At 43.1% G+C, this 25,940-nt stretch overlaps 1 protein-coding gene across 3 annotated transcripts in view; it reads left to right on the top strand.

The window, feature by feature from the left end:
• Positions 1–25,940, top strand: part of LOC121277124 (kinesin-like protein KIF27) — a 127,949-nt gene that overhangs the window by 20,553 nt on the left and 81,456 nt on the right. For all 3 annotated transcript variants that reach the window (XR_005942812.1, XM_041186161.1, XM_041186160.1), the window contains exons 6-10: positions 9,066–9,209; positions 14,827–15,048; positions 17,571–17,749; positions 19,463–19,596; positions 20,586–20,759. Coding sequence is in view for 2 of the 3 variants with exons in the window: in XM_041186161.1 (XP_041042095.1) it covers positions 9,066–9,209; positions 14,827–15,048; positions 17,571–17,749; positions 19,463–19,596; positions 20,586–20,759 (853 nt within the window). In the remaining variant the exon portion in view is untranslated. The remainder of the gene's footprint in view (positions 1–9,065; positions 9,210–14,826; positions 15,049–17,570; positions 17,750–19,462; positions 19,597–20,585; positions 20,760–25,940) is intronic.

The raw sequence follows: 25,940 nt of genomic DNA, 5'->3' as shown, positions 1-25,940 counted from the left end.
GTTGAAAATGCCAGTAATTTGGCTCAGTGCGTTTTGAAGATTTCTTTAGGGTCCTGCTCCTCCAATCGCAGCCTGTTTATCTCCTGTGTTTGTTGCTGCTAAACTCTCAAATTGAGTCTATCCGCATCAACCATGGGAGTGAAACAGACTGTGATTGGAGGAGCAGCGTACACCAACAACTGCGAGTATTTGAAGATAGAGAGAGAGAGACTTTGGAGCACACGTTCACCATGCTTTCCCGTGGCTGTTGATGCTCTGGCCCGGTTGTGGTCGTCTTTATTTATTACTCATTTTTAAATTATCAATTGTAATTTTTTTTTGCTGAGCAAGTTGTTTTTAATCATACGCCAGCATTTATTTTGAAATTCATGCTTTTCTTTCTGAAATTTCCTCCAGCTGCTGGTGCTCTGGCCTGGCTGTGTTCCCCCAGTTCTTCCCTGGTATTCCCCACATCCCACCTGTTCTCCCCCCACCCTCCCACGTAACCTGACTCTCAGCCTTCCCCTCAGCAGGCACCTGCGTTTGAGCGCCGCTAAGCCTCAGGCCTCTCTGCAGCTCGCATCACACCTACCCCTACTCCCAAGCTGATTTTGTGAGTGTGAGGGAGAGTGAGCGCCTGAGGGTGGGTGGGTGAGGCTGTGTGCATGCGTGTGAAAGAGCGAGAGTGTGAGCGCACGTGTGTGAGGATGAGCGCATGTGTGTGAGAGGGGGAGAGGGGTGAGCATGCATGAAAGAGAGAGAGAGGGAGGGTGAGTGCACATGAGAGAGAGAGAGGGAGAGTGAATGCACACCTTTGTGAAAGAGAGCATGAAGGAGTGTGTGAGTGAGAGAGAGAGAGGGCTGATGGGGAGGAGAACAGTATGTGTCTGGCCCACTCCCAGCCGCAAGGTTTTCATTCACCCTCACCCCCACACACCAATAGGCACTGACCAAGTGGGTGAGGGTGAATGAGTGAGCACCTTGAGCCTCGGAGTGAGCTGGGCATGCACGCTCTCACCCTTTCACACTCGAATAGTCGTCTTTATTTATTACTCATTTTTAAATTATCACTTGGAATTTTTTTTGCTCAGCAAGTTGTTTTTAATCATACGCCAGCATTTATTTTGAAATTCATGCTTTTCTTTCTGAAATTTGCTCATCAGCCCCCGAGTGTGAGAAAAATTGAAATGTGCCCACCGCAGCACCCCCCCACCCCAAACGAGAAAAGGTTGGACAAGCCTGATCGATACTGTCCAGTCCCCTCATGATTTTGAATATCTCTGCCAAATGTCCTCTCAACCTTATCTTCTCCAAGGAGAACAGCCCTAGGCGCTCCAACCTATCCATGCAACTGAAGTTCATCATCCTTGGAACCATTCTCATGAATCTTTTCTGCACCCTCTCTAATGCCTTCACGTTTTTCTTAAAGTGTGGTGCCCAGAGCTGGAAGGAATACTCCACTTAAGGCTGAACCAGTGTTATACAGAGATCTATCACAACTTCCTTGCTGTTGTACTCTCTGTCCCTATTTATAAAGCCCAGGATCCTATATGCTTTGTAAACAGCTCCATCAACTTATCCTGCCGCCTTCAAAATTTGTGCACACATATCCCCCCAGATCTCTCTGCTCCTGCATCCCCTTTAGAATTATACCCTTTTATTTTGTATTGTCCCTCCACATTCTTCCTACAAAATGAATCACTTCACACTTCTCTGCATTAAATTTCATCTGCCACTTGTCCACTCATTCCATCGACCTGTATATGTACTTTTATCCTCCTCACAGTTCACAATAGTTCCAAGTTTTGTGTTGTCTATTGTTCTTGAATTTGTGTCCTGTGCACAAAAATCTAGGCATGACTCAAGATTTTCAAAAGATGCCTTTTTGGAAGGATTAGATAAAGACCTGATTTAAAATGGGTCTTAGCTTAGAGGATGCCTTTGTGTATGCAAAAATAGAATGTATATTTGCTTCAGTACCAAAATTATGTTGTATTTACTCTTTTATTAGTTTAGTCAGTAGTTGAGTCATAAGGAGGGTTTTGAGTAGAATCTCTGGCCTGTGATAAATTAGCTCATATTATCAGCTCAGGATTGGAGAAGGACTCCATCTTCTGATCACTATCTGGAAAACCCTGCTGACACTGCAAGTGTTGGCATCAATTGAGGCCAGGAGTCATCTAAGATCTTGTATTCCTCATGATAGAATAGTTTGCTGACACTCATGGTGAAAGTTTACACATAATTAATGGCTGAAGTAGCAAAAGTTAACACATGACCGTGGAACTATACACCTACAAGATCTCAAGAAAGTTGATGAGAAGAAATGGTGGAGAAAAGTGGCAAGAAGAAAGAAGGATCTAATGAATTGTAATGAAACCTTGGGGCTGAATTTTCCCAGCTCAGAAAGTATTTAGGACACAGGACCATTTCCGCATTTTCACTTCCTTCAATGCCACAGTGAATTTTGGCTTAATTTTACAGGGAGCATCCAATTAGCAAGCCACCTCTGTTTGCTTAGTTAGGGTGGTGGGTGCATTCCAGAGGCAGGAGGTAAATACAGCCCACTGAAATGGAAACTGGTAGCCCTCATTGTCACCAGTAAGAATGCTACTGAGGGCCAAGCAGCAAGAGCAGCAGGAAAGAAATGGAGGGGAGTAGCTGCCACAGATGCTCGGAGACATCTGTATCCAGGAAATCCTTACTCAATGGCAAGGCCATGAAATGGGAATTCAGCTGTCTTGTCATTTTCTGCTAGTAATCTTCAAAACCGCTTCAGCATTCATGCAGCTCCAGCTTCCTGCTATGAAGCTGCCTCTTGGGTGCCAGGGTGCTGACACAGCAGGGAGCCTGCATGGCACCAGCAAAATTGCTGTTTGATGTGAAAGTTGCCAATAATTAATCGCTCAACAACCTTGATTGACATCCTACTGCTGATACGCAAGTTGCCAGCATCAGTCAGTTTTGGGAAATGCAGCTGGATGGTGGAACTCATTGGCAAGCCAACCCGACATCTTTTTCCAGAATTTGCTTCCCCCTCACTTTCCAAGGGCCTGAAGGAATTCAGCTCTTGATGTCCACAATTGGTTTCAAATTTACATTGCCACTTCCAGTCTGTGTGTGACATGTCAATGTGTGATGTCAGAGTGATCAGATGAAGGTTTCCCATTGTATCGTTTAAGGAGATAGTGACCATAACTCAGTTCATTAGATTTAGGTTAGTTATGGAAAGGGATAAGATTGGGCCAGGAATAAAAGTTCTAAACTGTGGAAAGGCTAATTTTACTAAGATGAGATGTCATTTAGCCCAAGTGGATTGGGAGCAGCTACTTGCAGATAAAACTGTGTCAGAGCAGTGGGAGGCATTCAAGGAGGAAATAGTGAGAGTACAGGGCAAATACGTTCCCGTAAAGACAAAGTGGGGGACCAAGTGTGGAGAACCTTAGATGTCAAGGGACATAAAGTTTAGGATTAAAAAAAAGAGAAGCTTATGGTAGATACCGAGAGCTCAATTCAGCAGAGTTCTTAGAGGAGGATAAAAAGTGCAGAGGGGAAATTGAAAAGGAAATTAAGAAAGCTAAGAGAGTGCATGTGAAAGCACTGGTGGCTAGAATAAAGGAAAACCCAAAGGGGTTTTTTAAATATATAAAGAGCATGAGAATAACTAGGGAAAGAGTAGGGCCAATTAGGGACCATAGAGGTAATCTGTGTGTGGACAAGGAAGACGTGGGTGCAGTCCTCAATGAATACTTTCCATCGGTCTTCACAATGGAAAAGGATGACACCGGTATAGACATCAGAGTGGAGGACTGTGAAATATTAGAGGAAATTAGCATAGAGAGAGACGATGTACTAGCGGGTTTAGTGGCCTTAAAAGTGGATACGTCCACAGGCCTGTATGTGATGTATCCCAAGCTGTTGAGGGAGGCAAGGGAACAGATATCCGGGGCCCTGGCAGAAATTTTCAAATCCTCTCTGGCCACAGGTGAGGTGCCAGAGGACTGGAGGACTGCTAACATTGTCCCATTATTAAAAATGGGAGGAAGGGATTGACCAGGGAATTACAGGCCAGTCGGCCTAACCTCGGTGGTAGGGAAGTTACTTGAAAGAATTCTGAGGGACAGAATCTATCTGCACTTGGAGAGACACGGATTAATCAGGGATGGTCAGTGTGGATTTGTTAAGGGAAGGTCATGTTTGACACATTATTCGAATTTCTTGTGGAGGTAACCAAGAGTGTTGATGAGGGTAATGTATTTGATATGGTCTACTGGAGTTTAATGAGGTTTTTGATAAGGTCCCTTATAGCAGACTGGTCAAGAAAGTAAGACCCCATGGGATCCAAGGCAAAGTGGCACGTTGGATCCAAATTTGGCTGAGAGGCAGGAAGCAGAGGATGATGGTAGACGGATGCTTCTGTGACTGTAAGTCTGTTTCCAGTGCGGTTCCGCAGGGCTCAGTGCTGGGGGCCCTTGCTGTTTGTAGTGTACATAAATGGTAAATGGACTTAAATGTAGAGGGTATAATCAAGAAGTTCGCAGATGACGCAAAAATTGGAGGATATCAATGGTACGGTCAGGTGGGCAGAGCAGTGGCAAATTGAATTCAACCCAGAAAAGCGTGAGAAATGCACGTCGGGAGGGCTAACGAGGCAAGGGATTGCCGTATGAATGGTAAGACTCTGGAAAGTATTGAAGTTCAGAGGGACCTTGGTGTGCAAATCCATAGATGCGTGAAGGTAGCAAGGCAGGTAGATAAGGTGGTTAAGAAGGCATGTGGGATACTTGCCTTTATTAGCCGAGGCATAGAATACAAGAGCAGAGAGGTTATGCTGGAACTGTATAAAAAGCTGGTTAGGCCACAACTGGAGTACCTCGTGCAGTTGTGGTCGCCGCATTATAGGAAGAATGAGGTTGCACTGGAGAGGATTCAAAGAAGATTTACCAGGATGCTGCCTGGGCTGGAGGGTTTGAGCTATGAGAAAAGATTGGATAGGCTGGGGTTGTTTTCCTTGGAGCAACGAAAGTTGAGAGGGAACCTGATTGAGGTGTATAAGATTATGAGGGGCCTAGATAGGGTGGATAGGAAGACACTTTTTCCATTAGTAGAGGGGTCAATTACCAGGGGGAATCGATTTAAGGTGAGAGGAAGAAGGTTAAGAGGGGAGTTGAGGAGAAATGTTTTCACCCAGAGTGTGGTGGGATTCTGGAACTCACTGCCTGAAAGGGTGGTTGAGTCAGAAACTCTCAACATTCAGAGTTAAGGAAGAAAGGAAGGAAGGAAGGTGAATGGTAGCCAACTCACGACTGCAAACCTCCATCCTCCTGGGGGGAAAGGGCCTGCCTGACAAGGATTCATGCGGTTAATCTTTCTATTATGACAAGGCCGAGGTCTCTCTATAGAAGCCTTGAGAGTAGTGGAGGCAAGGGGAAGAGTGTGAGTGGGAGGCTTGTCACACATGGCTGTCATCACCCTTGTCAAAGAGCAATGTCTCCATGCACAGGCATGTATTAGGGGTTGGAGGATCCATCCTTGGTCTCGGGATGTCTTTCACCTGCAACCAGCAGCAAGAATGAATTCAGGGGATTTCTAATCAGTGCAGGCTAACATATTTACCAGTGCCAAAACCACAGACAATGATTGTACACCCCTGCCACCAGTACCCATTCGATACCTCTTACTTTTTCTAACTCTCCCACTTCATTTGGGTGTGTTCACAACATCCGCAGCAGAGGTGGAGGCAGCTTGCTGACTATTATGCCCTCTAGTCTGTGATGACTTTGGCAGGTATCCTTTAGAGGTCCGAGGCCTAGAGGGTCCCACACTTCTTTGAGTCTCTTGTTCGGGCAGGTGCACCCTCCACAGTTTGAGTAGCTGAAGTTGATGGGGTCACAGGCAGAGGGGATTGGGAACACTTGGACACCCTTGGAGTGGCCCTGGTGGATGCCCATGGTGTGTCTGCAAAACACTCCTCCTCCCTTTTGGGTGCCAGAGAGGCCCCTCTCTGACTCCTTGAGGAAGAGGGGCACCTGGTGGTTGGCCAAAGTGTCCCTTTCCCCTCTCACCTAGCCACTGCTGAAAACACCCATAGCTAAAGCTTTGGAGTGCAGGTCTGAGAACATAGCTGGCATAAACTGTGAATCCTGCTGGACCAAGGTGTCTGTGGTGTCCGTCATCATACCCATGGTGACTTCCCGTACTGAAATGCCGGAGGCACAACATCAGAGAGCACGCAAACAGCCCTGACTGAACTTCCCGTGCATGTCTTTGACATTCCAGCATCTTTTCTCAGGCCACTTTCAGAGGCTTGTCATCTGACTCTGACTAAGAAGGGGCCTGTCCTCCAGCAGTTCTGAGTGCCAGATACTTTGGCTGTCACTGCCCCCTCCTGCTGTGGATACATCTGAGAGGTGACTATCAGAGTGTGACCCCGAGCCTAAGTTAGATATATGACCGACTGAGGTGTGTGTCTCTGGGCTGTTGAATGGTGCAGGTGAATGCTGTGACAGCTCTAGAGGTATGAAGTAGTCATCATCTTCCTCCAAGGTCTCCTGGGGTCTGGGGCTTACTTCGGGGATGGAGGCTGGCCTCCCTCTCTTTCTGCTGGCACCTGGAATGGAGAAAAGAGAGAATGACTGACTGCCAAGGCTGGCTCAAACGTCGCATGCATCAATCACCTTGATTTCCTGAAGTTCTCGGAATAATGCATGATTCCTCACTAGATTCTTGGGAGAGGCCGACCTTGCCCTTGGCACTGGCACGGTCTCGATCCTCACCTGACAGCTCAAACTCCTCACCTGCTGATCAAATTGAGTGAGGGGTTTGAGTTCAGGCATCCCACCTCCCATCTTCTCTCTCTCTCTCTCCCTGTTATGGGCTGTCTTCTCCTGCTTAAAGACATATGGATAGATTGTGAGCATGTTTGATGAAAGAGCAGACCATAGGCTGCTAATTCTGTGGCTAATAAGTGACCTCCTGACTCCACAGAGCTGGATCAACATGTATAAGGCACAAATCAGAAGTATGATGGAATACTCTACTTGCCTTGATGAGTGTAGTTCCATGAACCTTCAAGAAGCTCAACACCATGCAAGGCAAAGCAGCCTGCTTGATTGACACCCCATCCACCACATTCAACACTCACTTCCTCCACCACCGACGCACAGTGGCATCAGTGGCACCATGTACAAGATGGACTGAAGCAAGTCACCAGTGCTCTTTTGACAACACTTTCCAAACCCGTGACCCCCACCACTTAAAAGGACAAGGACAGCAGACACATGGGAGCAGCAGCACCTGCAAGTTGCCCTCTACTCCACATACCATAGCTGTGTCTTCACTGTAGCTGGGTCAAAATCCTGCCATTGCCTCCCTAATAGCACCCCACATAGACTGCAGCAGTTCAATAAGGCAGAACCCCACCGTGTTCTCAAAGGCATTTAGGGATGGGCCACACAAATGCTGGTCTTTGGCACCCACGTCCCATGACAGAACTACAAAATGAGTGGTGTTGTGAGTTTGGAGTGAGTAGAAGATTCACTTACTCTAACAGAGCAGATGAGATCATTCTTCCATTTCCTGCATTGCAGGGCTGTCCTCTTTTGGACCCCATGGGCACTGGCCACCTTGGCGACCTCCTCCTAGGTTGTGTTCAGACAAGTGCGCCTCCTGCTGCCATGCCTTTGAAAGAGGACATCCTGCCTGACTTCGGCAACCTGGAGGAGATTCTCCAGGGAGGCATCGCTGAAGCGTGGGGCTGGAGCTTGCTGCCTTCTCACAGCCATTTTCTGTCTCCTAAAGTCCTGGCACGATGAATAAATGGCTGTCAGGATGTCTTTTAAATATGGCGCCCGGACATGAAAGTGGGGCACATAACTTCCTGCCCACCCCATCGCGAGACTTGACGCAAACCTCGCTGCTGCATAATGAGGAGAGCAGCACACGATTCGGCATGCTGTCCTGCCCCACTCTACAGCAGAAGTCACTCCGATTTTCTGTCCCCGCCATGGGACTTAATCCTGGCATGGAAAATTCTAGCCATTGTACCTTTTATGGCCTGAATTTTACCCTTGGTGGGTGCATGCGATCGGCGGGCCCAGGAGCGGCCAAGAAATGGACCGCGATTGCACCCTGACCATGATTAATGGTCAGCCAGTGTGAAACGCGCACTGATAAACTCAGCGCTGCTAGGGTAGGGGCAAGAAGAGGGCGGGCAATGATGTTACCGTGGATGCAGGTGAGCGCTGCGAGAGAGCTCCCTGAAGGCAGACAGCTGCATCAGGGAGCTGCAGACCTGCAAATAATGAAATAAAGGTGTAAAAAGCTGCAAAAAAAGTCCATGCATCACAATCAAACACCTGAAAGCATATCTCATAAAAATGCTGTCCCCAGATATTTATTTTTATTTAATTTCCTGACAGAGATTTCATCCGCCCTTGGATGAGGTTTGATGAAAAATGCAAACGCCGCCTGGCTGAATCACCCGCCTGCCAACCAAGGTTGGACAGACCATGAAAAATCGCAGACAATTGTGCCGTTAATGGGCTTGATTGCCCTCCTAATTGTCAGCGGGCACGTTTCTGACTTTTACGCATGCCCCAAGCAAAATATCGCGCCAGTGTGCAATGACATTGGGATGCTCGCCCGACGTCATCTCTCGCGATTTCACACCCAATTGGGTCAGGCACACGCCCACCCATTTCACACCCGATCGGGTCAGACATAAAACTCTGAATTCATTTATTCCATCTATAGTTCAAGTGATAAATTCACTTTTGAACTTGCTAAAAAAGTTAAGTTAATTTCATGCATATGTTGCCAATTGTCAACTAGCAAATAACTGAATAAGTATTTTTGTCACTGGCTCAGACAAAATAGAAAGGAATTGTTCATTACTGAGGCCTTTCCACACATGTAAGGATGGAAATTATTTTCATAATTTATTTTTTGCTTTCATGTAAATTTTCACATCAAATTTCCATTTATCAAATAACAATTGGTTTCTGTGAGCTTCACTGTGCATCCTTCATTGAGATATGGGTGAAATTTGCAGTGAATGATTTTTACTGATTATTTATTTTTCTCAGGATTCCCTGGCTACAGATGAGGAATTATTCAGTCAAAAAGCAGCTGAGCTGAAGGATGCACTACAGCAGATACAAGCTATGGAACAGGAAAAGGAAGAATATTTGTCAGCTTTAACAGAATTTCAAGAAAGATGTCACATTCAAGTAAGTTTGTTGCTGTACAGAAGCAAAATTTTGCAAATGCTGGAAATCAGGAATAAAAACTCAAATGTGGAAACAGTCAGCTGGTCTAGCAGCATCTAAGGGGAGAGAAACCAAATTAAAATTTCAGATCGATGACTTTTCTGTTCTAATTGAAGGTCATTGACTAGAAATGCCAACTCTGTTTCTCTCTCCACAGTTGCTACCAGACCTACTGAGTATTTCCAGCACTTTGAGTTTAATGACGTACTCCTTTAGTTAAATTATTAAATTAATTAATCAATTATTTTCAACACATCTAAATAATATCGCTTTAGGCGAAATAAAGGTGGGTGCTTTAAACAGTTTGATAAATCCATAATCCTGGATCTTAAGTCCGAACGCCCATTGGTTTTTACTTAGGTTTCTCGTAGAAAACAAGTTAGCCAGCATCTGCTAAATTATGAGACAGCAAACCAAAATTGAACTGGGGAAGGGGTGGCCTCTGTTTAAGTGTGTCAGCCACATGCAGGTTTGACAGCAATGACACGTGACAGCAAACAATCAACTGAGTTAAGCTGTCACTTAGTAAAACATGTGATTTCCCTTTGCCTTGTTTTTCATCCAGTTTCATATATTTTATGACCCTGGTAGTGAAACCTTCTGTATCTAAATACCACTTGAAAGAGGGCTTTCAACTTTGGTCAGTTTACAATTCAACACTTTAGTTTTGAACCTACCAGCTATCATCCAACTCATTCCACCTCCCCTTTTGTGATGGTGTCATTTAACTTCCAAAAAGAATTTAATGCTATAAACACATCTTCAACTGGGGAGCCTAAGAAGAATACAATTTATTGGCAATATGAAGCTCCTGTTGTTACGATCCTAGCTGATAAGACTGGACATGGGTTTGGTACATCCTAGCTTTTTTTTGGAAACTGTGGAGGTAAGTTACTGAACAAATTCACAGGAGTCTGCTGATGAACACAAAGAATAAAACATCTATTAAACAAGAAAAATTAACTATATTATGCCAGTCTAAAAGGTTGGAAAGACCTCAAAACAGACATGAGAAAATGATTCAGGTATTCACCATTTCTTCACCTCTGCTATACCTTTACAGAAACATACAAATTTGGATAGACAAAGCAATTGACCACATCTATCTTATACTCTAATATTCAGGGTAAGTGTGCAGTATATGTGAACCAACTGATGAACTGTGGTCAGGCACACCGCACTCCAAAGTAAATGACAGATGCAACCAAAGCAGATTCTATGGATTTCTCAACAACCCACCCAGACACTTGTCATACCATAAACCAACTGTTCTCACTGAAACTCTGTCTTTCTCACAAGGATTTCCAATCTCCACATTTGGAAAATTTGCCTTGGAATTCTCCAAACTTTGCTCCTAATCGGATGGTTTCAACAAGGATCCACCTCTAGGGTTTCAAAATTGCCTTTCAAGATTCCTTTCTGTCAGATCTCTGAGTTCACTCATGCTTCACCTTCCAAGCATACTCAGATTTTGAGCTGTGCCAAGCAGAAGACCATTGTTCCAGTATGGCCCTCAGCACGGATTCAGCAACCTTCAACTGCCCTGTTGGATCTTCAGGGCTTTTTTCGAGCCCACTTTGCTTCAAGTCTGCTCCCCACAGCTCTCTCTCTTTACTTCAGAGTCAATTTCTCTGCTCCTTTTTCTCAACTTTGTTTAACAGGATCTATTTATAATATCTGTCCTTGTCCTTTACCTAGGGCTGTCTTCTAGGATCTGTTTCTGTCCCACTCCCTTATTTGGGACCACCTTTTTGATTTGGGATCTCTCCCTGTCCCTCTTCCCATGTCCTGCTCCCTTGGACGCCTTCTCTGCTATGGCACTCCTCTTAGGGTCACCTGACCTCCAGTTTCGCACTGTTTCACTTTTCTTATTCTTTTTCTTCTGCACATGTGCACAAGGCCGGTTTCCGGCTGAAGAACATAAAAATGGACGAACTGCACTTGTGCGGCCCTTTTCTGGCCAGCGCATGCGTGAAATCAACGAACTGCACATGTGCGACCATCTCCCAGCTGGTGCATGCACAGGAGACACGAAAGCGGAAAAAGACTCGATCTGCGCATGTGTGGCCAGTTCCCGGCCAGTGCCTGAGCAGAAGTCTGAGGCCCGCTGGGAACTGAAGTTCCTGAACTCCGACTTATTTAAACTTAAGGTAAGTTTTCTATTCCTTTTTTTCTTCATCACACTTTCAACAGAATGCCCATATTGCAACGAACTATTAACTAGGATATGGTTAGGAACTCCGGATGTTCTACAGACATAGAATTTTGCGTACAAGAGCCTTCCATAACTCTCACCAGTTTCCCAAACTGACATCAAGGTTCTGAGTGTTTCATTGAGCATATATGGTAGATCGCAGCATATAAGTTGGCCTTTGAAAGCCCCAAAAATCCTTCCCAAAAAAGGAGTTGACTTATACACCAAGTATAAAATGTGAACCACTGGTTTGGGTGTTGGTGGCTGCCACTTTGAAATGTGAGGGGGAAAAAACGTAACAAAGGTAATTCGTGTTAAATTAATGTGGCACAGTTTATTGAATGAATTAATGTGCAAAGATACCTTTAACCACAACTAAAGTGTTTTGAAGTCGTCAAATTCATTGCCTTCAGAGCTTTCAATGCAGAGCTCATCCAATTCAATGAGTCCCTTTGGCTATGATACTGAAACCACACGAAACATCAAACAGGGTAGCACGCCTATATCCATTCTTTGTAAAGGTTTTTTCTCTGTCAACCATCCACCTATTCCATTCTGTGCGAACATGATCCATGAGTGGCTTTTGAGGCATGCATCCAAAAGCTGAACTACGGATGTCAGACCCGCTGGTGTAACTGCAACTTGGGACGCCTTGATCTCACCAGTTATTTGGAACTTGAACACATCCTACGCTAGTATGCTGCGTTCTTTACATAAGCTAGTAGGATGCCTATTCCACACGTTATTAGTTCATAATTTCACTCCATCCTCATCCATCCAACCATTGTCATGGATATCACAAAAACTCTTGCAGGGAACTCGATGATCGGCATTTGAGAATTTACCATAGGTTTAATTTTGTTCCGCTGGTCATGTATGCTGGTACCACCATGAATGTTGTCTTCTCATGTCCTGTTCTCACTAGAACTGTTTATGGATCTTTCCACTCCACAGTTTGGCTGCTGGGCATACCAAAGTTCATGGGCATTTCATCCGTGGTGTTGATGTGACATATTGGGTACTCATGTTCTTGCCGCTGTCTGTTGATGAATCGCTGGAACCTGGTAATTCTGGCATTAAGGTCTTTTGGTAGTCTGGTCATATTCTAGTGTTGCGGGAGAAGACTGTTTTGTTCCATCTAGCAGCTACATCAATTAGTTGTTGGTCTGAAATATTTGCTGGACTCAGGGTTTGACTTGGCCCACTTAAGTGCATATATATGCATTGTACTTCTGGTGACGATGTACCCATTCTGATGCTTTTCGAGGGCCCAATCCAATACATGCTTCTCAAGTTCAGGCCATTGGCCTGTTCTGATGGTGCATTTGGCCATGGACATCTTCTTCAGGGCAGATTTTTCCTTCTTCCATTCTCGCACAAGTTTTTCACTAACATCAAATTTTCTTGCTGCAGTAGTTACTTGATGAGTTTTATCTTGAAAGCAGCTTCATACTTCATTTTGCTGGAGGTCTCATTTCTGTTCATCACTCGCCATGACATGTGTGATCCGCTCTATGTAGGCATGTCTTAAACTCCTGCATATCTTCACAACACAGCCCTTATCACCTGCTTGATGCCCATGCACCAACATACAGTATAAGGTAACTGGAGTGAATAATTGAGGCAGCCTACAACTGGGAGTATAGCAATTTGCAGCAGAAAATGGTGGGGTGGGGGTCAACTTACATGCCAAGTATATGCAAAAGCATGATTAATGGCCCTGAGAAAATGGTTTTGTCTTATACATCAGGTAGATTTATATGCCATGATCTACGATACTTCTGATTTAATAACTGCGTTCAGCCATGCAAACATTTATAACAGCTCTGAAGAAGAGTCGAAAAGTTGGCTTTGTTTCTTTCTCCACAGGTGCTGCCAGACCTGCTGGGTTTTTCCAGCATTTTCTGTTTTTATTTCAGATTTCCAGCACCCGCAGTGTTTTGCTTTTACCCAAACATTCCAGTCCATGTTTGCCACTCATTGTAGCCATCGCTTTTCCTGAAATGCTCAGCATTGTATTTCCAAGTTAACTTTTGAGAAGTGGATTGGGGCAGGCAAATCCTGAACATAAAGTTCAGAAAGATAACAGAAACTAAGTAATTATACAATGCAACTCATTTATAACAGACTTGGCTGGTGGAATAAGAACAGAAAATTATAACAGCATCTGTGGAGAGAGAAAGAGAGTTAATGGGCTGGATGTTCCAGCCGGCTTTGGAACCCCGAGGTCGTGACCAAATGGGGGCCCTGAGCCTGCACTTGCTGGCAGTGAGACTGGCTGCACAATCTTCCGGGATACGGCCTCCTAATTGGCAGCTTTCTGACTGACAGTCAGGTGGGCTCCTACTGCTGCAGGATAATCAGAGCCAGCAGTTATAGGGGGGCAGTTAATTCAGTTGGCTGGATGGCCAATGTGGATCAGATTGGTGCCAGCAGTGCGGGGGTTCAATCCCCGTTCCAGTTGGGGTAGATTTTAAACTTGCCTCCTTGCCCTACCTGTGGTGGAGGTCATGGCACATTGGGTTGGATCTTCCTTCAGGCAAGGAACTCAAGAGGAAGAATAATCAATTAGTGGGTCAAATACTCCTTTCATCTTGAGACCTGCACTTGAATGCAGCTTGGAGTGAAGGAATGAAAAGCTGCTTTTACATTGGCACATTTTAGTTCTGAGTTTGGGAAAGTAGTTCCTAACAGCTGGCCACCGATGTTTTTGCCACTGAATCTTGCACCCTTGTCTCTGAGTTTTTCATGAGATAGGGAAAGAAGGAAATGGCTTGCATTTATATAGCAGCTTTCTCACCAACAGTACATCTGAAAACACTTCACAGTCAATTAATTGGCATATAAAAGTAGGACTTATTGATTCATACAATGAGGGAAATGTATAAAGAATAAGGGAAAGGCAATTAAAATCATAAGAAAACATGCAACTCGTTACTTCTTAATTTCCAGGCCAATGATAATACTCAACACTATTGATGGTTGTTTCACATTTTTATGGTCTGTGCCCCACATTGCTTGACCTGGAAGCTAAGAGAAATAAGCAAGATGTGGATTGCACCCATAGTCCTCAACACATGATGTTCCACACTCTTAGCCTCCAGTGGTTTGGGGATGACAAAGTGAATGGAGGATGGGTGATTTCCCACTGGGAAAGAGGAAATTGGAGAACCCATGGGACACTTGTGCATTTCTTGCTGATTTCCTCAACCGCAGTACTGTCAGATGATCTGACTATTTTAGTCAAGAAATGTCATAAGGTCTGGGATACCTGAAAACTAGGACAAAATGTTAATTTTAAAATCTGGGAGAAAAATGTAGAAAATTAGGATTGCTTTAGTTCATTTTGGTTTTAACTTTTTCTTTTTAATTCTACATTTACAGAATGACAAAATGGTTGAACAACAACTTATTATGGATCAACTCCAGGAAGAATTACAGCTCCTTAAAACTGACAAGGTTTCAATTCATAGAAGTTCAGAAGGAGTAGATTTAGCTGTGAACACAGCAAGAAGACCTCACAGTGTGCCATTATCCAATATCCATCTTAAGTCTTTCAATGTAATACAATCCAGTCAAGCTACTCCCAGCATAGACTCCAGAAAGGTATGTGTTTATAAACATAAAATGATACTTCCATATGATTAAACCTTAGATGTGACATGATTATATTTAGGTGAAATAAAAACACAAACAGCCTGGGTCATTTGCACTCTGTGCTAGTGGAAAATTGATTCACGCCCACCAGCCACCTGTTGTATGCCTGTCCAACTTTACTTTCCATTCACTTCACTGGAACAAAGAATTGGACAGGATGTATAGCAAGAGGCTCCTCTGCTATCCCCAGTTTACCACCCATCCGAAAGTGAAAATGACTTCCATCCCTGTTTTCAAGAATGGATGGATAGATTGAACCACCCAAGGGATGCCAATGTTCTCCACTTAAAGGAGACCTGGTGCATTTTGAGGGATGGACTCATTACCGCATTCACAGTAAACTTTTTTTTGCAAAAATATACCTTATTCATAAAATATCTAAAAGAACATTACAAAACATTTCAAAATGGCCATCACAGAAATTGCAATGATATTCAATTATCTACATAGATCATGTTGCACTCTGAGGTGCTTTAATGCAATTGTGATACATGTAATATTTACTGTATACATTCAATGTGAGTTACACAGCCTGAGGGGGTCTACACAATTCCCAGTCCCTCGTTGCACTATGGCTGAAAAGTCTTAGACAGTGACTTTTCCCATTGCACTTTTGCGGTGGCTGCCAAAAGCTTTAGTGCACCCCGCAACACATAGTCCTGGACATTGGAATGTTCCAGTCTGTGACACTTGGTTGAGGACAGCTCTTTGCATTGGAAGACCAATAAGTTTCAGCAGACTAAAGAGCATTTTTCACCGAGTTGATGATTGTCTCTGTGTGCATTCCTGGGAACAGCCTGGCCTCATTGCAACTCACTTGTGCTAGTTGGCACAATGTTGGGATGGGGAGTGGGCGAATATGGAGCGGCAGCTACCCACATTATTCTTGTGGAACCTGCGGGAGCACCGCAGCTCCTGATGGTCCCACAAAAATGAGTATAAACTTACCCTTTTTTGCTGTACTGCATTTTAAAGTGAAGTGACTCATCATGACGCACATTCCATCCAGCTCACATCAAAATTTGCAATGGGGGTCCTATGACAATCAAGCCTCCAATTTGCATATTAAAAGGACCTGGTTACCTTCTTCAAGTAGTCAGTCTCCAGGCTGTCTAATATTGTCGAGGCCTCTCTATTTACATCAGTGCTCCAGGGGCTGTATTACTCAGTGATAAGCCATTTTCAGGCTTCTTGTCGCCTTGCTTCCTCCAGGTGGCCCAAGTTAAAATAAGCCCTGGTTTTAACATTTGTAAGTGTTTTTCAATATTTTTTTCAAATGTGCTAAGTGTTCAACAGTCAGTTTATTGTACTGTAGTGAGTGCTTCAAGAGTCTCATGATTTCTACTTTTGGCCAATTCAGGTTCCCTCACACTGGTGGACCTATGTTTTTTCTAAATCAGTTCTTCTAATGTCCTCAGCATTTGCTGCTTGAAACTTATAACTTGTAGTTGATCAACAATAATATCTACTAGAATAACACTGCAAAAATTAGTATAGTAAATATGCAAGGTAAGAAATCAGGGAAAATGCTGAGTTTGAAAGCTCACTGAACAAGGCAAATAAACTGTTAGGATGTATAAGTACATGCAGTGGGCTAAAAGTTTGGGTGCATAATGAATGGAATGCTTAATAAGGACGCTTGAGGCCAATAGAACTTGGTGACAGGTAAGTACTGAGTGGGGGTGGGCTGAAGAGGAAGAGAGGTGGTTTGATCGCAGGCCAGTAATGGTGGTACTTTGGAATCAGGAGAAGAGCTTCTTCTGCCCTGGCTCTACATAATGCAATGTAAGTTTTCTTTTAAATTTACTGATTTTTTTTTCACAGCCTGCAACTATCAGCTGAAGAACTGTTGTTTAGGCTGCTCTAGAATACTAAAAACTACTATGAGCATTTGCAGCACATGATGCAACCAGTCTTAACTAATTTCACAGATGGCTCTTGAATTTGGTGCAAGACCTTCACATGACTATGCCACTTAAAAAATGCCCTGGTGGATTTAGCAGCTGTCCAAATGTACACTCAGATCATGCACAGGCCAACTCTCTTCAGTGTTCCTCACTGGGCATGACAACATTGAATTTATTCACAGAGTCCAAGTCCAATTAACTGATACTGGTACTTTTACAAGCTTTAGTGAGAAAATACTATTGTTTGGTACTATCAGTATGCACCTTGCCAACTCTTAAAAATTTGAGTTGCTGTAAATTTATTGGATAAAAATCCTAAACTCAGTTTCATTAAGGTATATGGCCTATACATCTGTGCACTTTAAAAAAACTTCCATTTTGGTATAGTGTTGTCTGTTCATTAACACCAACTTATGCACCAATAGTGCAATAATAAATCCTCTATTCAGGACCTGTCACATAGATGACTTTTTATAGGTAACTTGGGCAGTAGAATCTGCAATATAATGAGACATCAGAATCTGCAAAGATATTTAACTGACGACACTTGCTATTGCTGGACAGGTGCACACAAGCCCCCCTTCATACGCTCTTGATAGGGTGGTGGCAGGCTTTCGAACACGCAGTCAAATGTTAGTGGGACATCTTGAAGAGCATGATGAGGTTCTTCGTCATAAATTAACTGATGATAGTGATGATGATGAAGAAAACAAGAAAGAAAACACAAAAGCACAGGCTTCCAGGTAGGAAACATTTGAGCTATTAACTACTCAATTAAGAAGTTCTAACATCCATAAAAACTAGAGGAATTTGAGAACATGGTCCCCCTCTAAGTTATTAGTTAGAAAACACATCCTTTGGTGTCTGCATATCCCAAAAAGCAAATTGTATTCAACATTGATGGTGTGAATTTATTTCAGTCTTGGAAACTATGGTGGATATCACCCTTTGACAAAATTTGCTCTACATTGCACGTTTGAGTTCTGTGTTATTATTCCTCCAGAAGAAAATCTTAGAACATTGTGACAAGAAGCTGAACAGCATTCTTAACTGTAACAGTAGATCTACTTTTAGTTTGGTGAGAGAAGTGGTAATTATTACAAGGAGACTGGAAAAAGGCCAACAAGCTTAGCGAAACCTTCAGAATAGTTAGAGGGAGAAATATTTGAATCAGATGTAAATCAAGAAGAGGATTCCTTACCATCTCTCTTTCTCATCAAAGAAATCAAATAAATATATATTTCAATATATCTGTGTGTTCACAATATAGATGTTCGAAAAATACAAATTAAGTAATAAATTACTTGTGATCAAGACAACGGGCAGAATTTTTACCTTGGCAGGCAGGTGCCCTGCCCACTCAAGCGGAAAATAACACAAGTTGACATCGGGCGAGCGTCCCGACGTCAACGCGCAGTCATGCGATAGTTCTGTCGGCAGGAGTCAGCAGCGCACCCGCCGACAATTAGAAGGCCTATAAAGGCCATTAGAGTATTAATTAACTTAAATTTTTCGCTGCCCATCCAACCTTACGGTTGGCAGGCAAGCGAAAAGGCCAAGCAGCCTTTTCACTTTTTAGGAAACCTCATCCATGGGCGGGATGAGGTATCCAGCAGCAAATAAAATAAAACATGTTACATTTCATTTATAACATGCCCCTGACAGAGTCACATGAGAGGACATGTTTTATGACATTTTTAAAAAGTTTATTATTTTTTTGAAAACTGCTCAGCTCCCTGAGGCAGCTCTGTGCCTAGGGGAGATTTTCAAGCGCCCACCCGCACGTATGCTCGAAGTTCATGCTCACCCTCCTCCCTCGCCCGCACAGTCAGCGTTGAGCACTGCTGCTCGCGTTTCACACTGGTCGGACCTTAATTGGCTCACCAGTGTGAAATCGTGGTCCAGCTCCAATCGCGGACAGTGGTCAGCTTCCCGCCGAGTCTGCTTGACCAGGGCAAAATTCTGCCTAATGAAATATTTCTCAGATCTTCTGAAACAATTTATTGGTGGCACAGAACAATTTACTAGATTTGGTATTCAAGGATCACTAAAGAAAGACACATGCTCTCTTTGTATCTGACAATAACTCAAGTCTAGTGTGCAATGAATCTGATTATTTACATAACAAAAACAGAATTACCTGGAAAAACTCAGCAGGTCTGGCAGCATCGGTGGAGAAGAAAAGAGTTGACGTTTCAAGTCCTCATGACCCTTCAGCGGACTCGAAACGTCAACTCTTTTCTTCTCCACCGATGCTGCTAGATCTGCTGAGTTTTTCCAGGTAGTTCTATTTTTGTTTTGGATTTCCAGCATCCGCAGTTTTTTGTTTTTATCTTTGATTACTTACAGGTAGCTTATTGTATCAAAATGTTCTTGTGATAAAATTTTGCTTGCGGTAGATGCCTATAATGATTTCATTTTCAAACCAAATTATAAGCTTTTTTCTGCTGCATCAGGCATTCAAAAAATCAGACATGGACTCAGAAACAAGCCCGTGTGATTAATGACACAAAGTTATTAAAAAAAAGTGCCTTCCATATGGACAATCAAGGACATGGTGACAACAAAACCGAATTGGAATCAGAGAAAGGTACATGCATAGCTTGATGTAATGAGTGCCCTAAAAAAACTAGAACTTTTCTTTAATCCAGGTGAGGATTGGTACAGTTTCCCAACTGGAGAAGATTAAACACACTCTAATCAGGGGTATAATGGGTTAGGTGCCGCAATAGTAATTGTTTATTTTTAAAATTATTTTGTTTCTCTAGATTTTCTTCATTTCATGCATCATTACCCTGATCACAAGGACAAGCAAACAGAGAGTGGGAATAATGGGAATGTACTCTGATTGATTGGATGTGACAAGTTAAATTCCTCAAGAATCTATATTCAATTTTTCACCTTATATATCAATGACATGCATGAAGGAGCAGAGAGTTGTATATTGAAGTTTGTGTATGGCAATAAGTTAGGAGCCCCAGTGAGTTGTGTTGATGGGAGCAGGAAGTTACTAAAGTGCATATACAGATGAAGTGAACAGGCAAAACTGTGGCAGATCTTAAAATTAAGGCTAGGCCTTTGAGGAATTTCGCAAAAAAAGTAGTGAAAACCTGGAATTCGTCCTCGCCACCATCCCAGCTATGGATATTGTGGCAACTGAAATTTTCAAAACTGAGATTGACAGATTTTATTAAATCAAGGTACCTAGGATTATGGCTGTCAAAGATGGATAAATAGAGATTATCCATGATCTAATTGAATGTTGGGATAGACACGAGGGATTGAATTGCCTACTAATTTCTGTGTTTTGGAGACTATATTCATAACAACGGATCCCCATATTTATGCCAATGTTATGCTTCAGTTGTCCACAATGAGGTGCAAAGGCAATGCATTTGGACTCGTTCTCGGATTTTCTTTTGTTAGCAAAAGTGCCTTCCTCCATGAAGCTCAGTTCTAGGAAGATGCTGTCTCTAAATTTTTGCATCCACACACCATTAACCTAACTCTGCTTGTTCTGTGTAAGCGTTTGGTATAATTTATTGTAAAATTTCTTTTCCATTTTATTTAAATATGTAGCTACACAACAAAATTCCTTCTCTGAGGCTGACCGCCTGCGTCAGAGCCAAGTATTAAACATGAAAAAATTGAAGACTGCAGATATGGATGTGGCTCATTCCAAGCAAAAAATAAGGGAGCTTGCCATCAACATTCGTATGAAGGAGGAACTCATCAAAGAACTGGTTAAAACAGGTTAGAGGTGTTAAAATATACTGAGTATAGGTTGGCAAAATACCAACTGCTTTGCCTTAATGTAAAAATAACAGGAAATAGCCAAAAGTTATAGTCAAAAGTTAATGTTCCCCATTTTGTTAAAATAACTAATAGTTAATCCTCATTCTTTTCATCCTCCACTTTTTTTTATTAAAATCAGGTTCATCATCCAAAGGGTGAATCGAAAAGCGCTTACAGATTTTTCCTCTGTAGTTTTGTGTGAGCCATGGGAGCTCCCTAGCTTCTCAATACTATATAAAGGGCTCACCCTATACCTTCAGAGGCCTTTAGATGTTAAGGTAACTAACCCCACCATGTTGGAGCTAATATTTTCAAGCCTATGGACTTATGTGTCCTCTTGATCTTCAAAATAAGCCTTCCTCTTCAACTGCATTTCTAATTTTGAGGTTGGATGTTCTAACAATATGGGGCAAGAAAGCATCAACCAATATGGGATTGGAAACTAAAGATCTAAATTTGATGTTCAATGGCCCATCGTCAGGATGTATATGATTTCTGTGCAAACTGATAACAAGACCACATAAGATTCTTGCTTGTGAAGGACTTTGGCAAAGGACTCTAATTTAAAAAAAATGCAGAATTCCTTCAATAATGACAAATTATACCTAATATATTTATATTAGCTCAGGTAATGCAATCTATAGCTGGAGCAGCTAGTGGTTCAACAGATCAATTATGTTCAATGACTATTAGTGAAAACGGCTGCAGCCTGTACTTCAGCTGATTTGATACAAAATATCCAAGTTTCCTCCGATTTGAAGGGCATTCATCAGAATGGGGGAGATGAAGAAAATGGCCACCCTTATTCCACATGTTTAATACAGCTTTTGTTTAATTACCTCAATCCCCAGGTAGTGTTCCATTAATGTGCACTTATTCCTATCTCTGGAACTTACTGGGCATTTTCTACTGGCCTCTATAGTCATCAGAATTCACAGGATTCTTCTTTTCACCCTTCTTGTCAGAGAACCCATTGATGCTGTGGAAATATTTTTTTTATTTTGCCAGTTATTGATTTATCCATAGTGTGGCTTAAATAGACTAAAGTTTTCAGGATAAGAACCCTCAGCATCTTTGGCTCAAAGGGTAAGTTAAGTCTGTACTGTGGTTCTGAACAATACACAGCAGAAAAGTCACAGCTTTGGTCCTCGTTCCTTGCCAAGTTAACCAATCTCAGCTGGCCAGTGGTGGAAATCCCAAGATTAGTTTCAGTATAATTGAGAAGGAAAAGTATGTGATGGTTCTCGTTCTTGATTGCTGTCTAATGATTTTCCCATTAGAAATTCTTGGTATAGAAATTAGGTGAGGCCAGGGCCAAAAGAGGTGTTGTGGCTTGGTAAGTAGTGCCCCTGCCCCTGAGGCAGAAGCCACGGGTTCAAGTTCTACTCCAAGACTTTGATGGCCACAGAAGGAACATTCATGATCTGGCCAAACAGGTTGATAACTAACCTGCTAACCCTTCTAACATGCCCATTGCAGGCAGTAAGAGCGGGAGAGATTCCTGGTTGGCCAAGTTTGACATACAGTGGTGCCCTTCAAGCTATAACTACTTGAGAGAGATGCCTATGGTCCCTTGTGGACTATGACAATTACATACAGAGGATAGGATTGGGTTCAGAACATAAGAAATTGGAGCAAGAGTTGACTATGTGGCCCCTTGAGCCATTCAGTACGATCATGGCTGATCTTCTACCTCAACTCCACTCTACTGCATGTTACCCATTTCCCTTGATTTCTGAGAGACCAAAAATCTCAGCCTTGAATATACCTAATGATGGAGCATCCACAGCCTTCTGGGGGTAGGGAATTCCAAAGATTCACAACCTTTTGAGTGAATTAATTTTCTCCCCCACCTCTTAGTCCTGAATGATCGATCCCCTTACCCTGAGACTGCACTCCTTGTTCTAGATTCCCTAGCCAGGGTAAATGACCTCTCAATGTCTACCCTGTCAAGCCCCTTCAGAATCTTTTATATTTCATTGAAATCAACTCCAATTCTTCCAAACTCCAGTGAGTCAGTTGGGACCTCTAATGCTCAAAACCATTTCCTGATTTGATGCAGACTGGAAGATTGGCCACTTAAATGCATTATGAGAGGGCTTTTATTAGCCTTGAAATTGTATTTCAAGATGAATCACCAACTTCAGAAGAGAAGTAAAGAAAATGAGAGAAAATTGAGTTATAGTACATTGGGAGTATTTTGCACATTTGGTTTCCATATTTTGTTGCCTCTGGATGGTCTCCAAGGGGAAGTCGCAGGCACTAGCTCCCATTGTAACAAATGAAGTTTTCTAAGAAGTTCTTGACCCCCTCATGGAATTGGCATCACTAAGTGGCTGAGGAAAAAGAAATCTGAAATGAGTGTTCTACTTTAAACAAAAAGCACTCTCTACTAGCCTCTTTTACCCTTTAAATCCAAGTCATAGAATTGCTCTCCTCATTTTGGTGTTATTATGGAATCATTAAAAAAAAAAGAACATTTACAGCGTGGAAGGAGGCCTTTCTGCTTTTCATGCCTATGCTGGCCAAAAAAGTGCAATCCAGCCAAATTCCACTTTACAACCTCTGCTCCGTTTCTCTGTAATTGCATATCCAAGTATTTTGTTGAATATGATGAGGATTTCTGCATTTTCCACCCTTTCATGCAATGAGTTTCAGTCCCTCACCACTCCTTGGATGCAAGAATTTCTCCTCAGCTCCCTTCTAATCCTTCTGCCAATTACTTTAAATCAACCGTCCTTGGTTATTTTTATTTATTTTTTACTTTTATTCATTCTCGGGATGTGGACTTCGCTAGCTAGTCCAGCATTTATTGCCCATCCCTAGTTGCCCTTGAGAAGGTGGTGGTGAGCTGCCTTCTTGAACCGCTGCAGTCCATGTGGTGTAGGTACACCCACAGTGCTGTTAGGAAGGGAGCTTCAGGATTTTGACCCAGCGCCAGTGAAGGAACAGTGATATATTTCCAAGTCAGGTTGCTGAGTGACTTGGAGGGGAACTTCTGAATGGCGGTGTTCCCATATATCTGCTGCCCTTGTCCTTCTAGATGGTAGTGGAGGTGGGTTTGGAAGGCACTGTCTCAGGAGCATTGGTGAATTCCTGCAGTGCAGCTTGTAGATGGCACACACTGCTGTTACTGTGTGTCATGAATGTTTGTGGATGTGGTGCCAATCAAGTGGGCTGCTTTGTCCTGGATGGTGTCAAGCTTCTTGAGTGTTGGGGAGCTGCACTCATCCAGGCAATTGGGGAGTATTCCATCACACTCCTGATTTGTGCCTTGTGGCCAAATGGACACTGCTTAGGGATTCAGGAAGTGAGTTACTCATCACAGGATTCCTAGCCTCTGACCTGCTCTTATAGCCGCAGCATTTATATGGCTCATCCAGTTCAGTTTCCGGTCAATGGTAACCCCCAGGATGTTTATGGTGGGGGATTCAGTGATGGTAATGCCATTGAACATCAAGGGGCAATGGTTAGTTTCTCTCTTGTTGGAGATGGTCATTGCCTGGCACTTGTGTGGTATAAATGTTACTTGCCACTTGTCAGCCTAAGCCTGTATGTTGTCCAGGTCATGCTGCATTTGGACCTGGACTGCTTCAGTATCTAAGGAGTCATGAATGGTGCAGAACATTGTGCAATCATCAGCGAACATCACCACTTCTGACCCTTTGAAGAAAAGTAGGTCATTGATAAAGCAGCTGAAGATGGTTGGGCCGAGGACACCATCCTGAGGAACTCCTGCAGTGATGTCCTGGAACTGAGATGACTGACCTCCAACAACCATAATCACCTTCCTTTGTGCTCAGTATGACTCCAACCAGTGGAGAGATTTCCCCCTGATTCCCATTGACTCCAGTTTTGCTAGGGCTCCTTGATGCCACACCCTGTCAAATGCGGTCTTGATGTCAGGGGCAGTCACTCTCACCTCAGCTCGGGAATTCAGCTCTTTTGTCTATGTTTGAAGCAAGGCTGTAATGAGGTCAGGACCTGAGTGGCCATGGCAAAACCCACATTGGGCATCAATGAGCAGGTTATTGTTAAGCAAGTGCTGTTTGATAGCACTATTGATGACCCCTTCCATTACTTTACTGATGATCGAGAGTAGATTGATGGGACAGTAATTGGCCAGGTTGGACTTGTACTGCATTTTGTGTACAGGACATACCTGGGCAATGTCCACATAGCTGGGTAGATGCCTGTGTTGTAGCTGTACTGGAGCAGCTTGGCTAGGGGCTCAGCAAGTCCTGGAGAACAAGTCTTCAGCACTATTGCTAGAATATTTTCAGGTCCCATAGCCTTTGCACTATCCAGTGCCTTCAGCCGTTTCTTGATATCACGTGGAATGATTCGAGATGGCTGAAGACTGGCATCTGTGATGCCCCAGAGGTCGAAATAACTCCTTCCTATCCACTCTATCTTGGCTCCTCATAATTTTCTCCACCTCAATTAAATCTCCCCTCAGACTCTTCTGTCCCAAAGAAAATAGCCCCAGCCTATCTGACCTTTCCTCAGAGTTAAAATTCTCCATTCCTGGCAACATCCTCATAAATTTCCTCTGTACCTTCTCTACTGCAATCACGTCCCCCTGTATTATGGTGACCAGAAATGTGTGCAGGACTCTGTGGCCTAAAAGTGTTTTATACAATTCAAGCATAGCCTCTCTGCTTTTATATATTAGACCTGGGCCAATAAAGCAAAATATCCTGTGTTCCTTCTCGAAACCTTTGTTATGATCCCCAGCTGAGGTTACCCCTGGACAAGCCTGATCCCAGAGTGGAACCCAGCTTGATAGATCCTAAATTTTAATTGCTTGTTTAGAACTTTTAACAAAACTTTTAACAAAAACATTTATCAAACAAGAAATGGTGAACTATATTACAATGCCCCTTCGTCCACAACTATACCTACAGATATACAGATTTGTAAGGATAACACAAGTTACAAAGCTATCTTATACTCTGATGTTCACCGTAAGTACACAGTCCATGTACCAATAGGCACACTGTGGCCAGACGCACCACACTCTGAAACCAAGTGACAGGTGCTACCTCAACCAGATGCTGTGGATCTCTCAACACCTCAAGCCAGATGCTCGTCACACTGTGAGCCAACCAGCCTCATTGCACTCTGCCTTTCACACGG

The sequence above is a fragment of the Carcharodon carcharias genome, chromosome 4, assembly GCF_017639515.1.
Source record: "Carcharodon carcharias isolate sCarCar2 chromosome 4, sCarCar2.pri, whole genome shotgun sequence".
NCBI classification, from domain to species: Eukaryota; Metazoa; Chordata; class Chondrichthyes; order Lamniformes; family Lamnidae; genus Carcharodon; species Carcharodon carcharias.
Note: the sequence above shows the minus strand (reverse complement) of the source record. Positions and strands in the feature narration are given on the sequence as shown.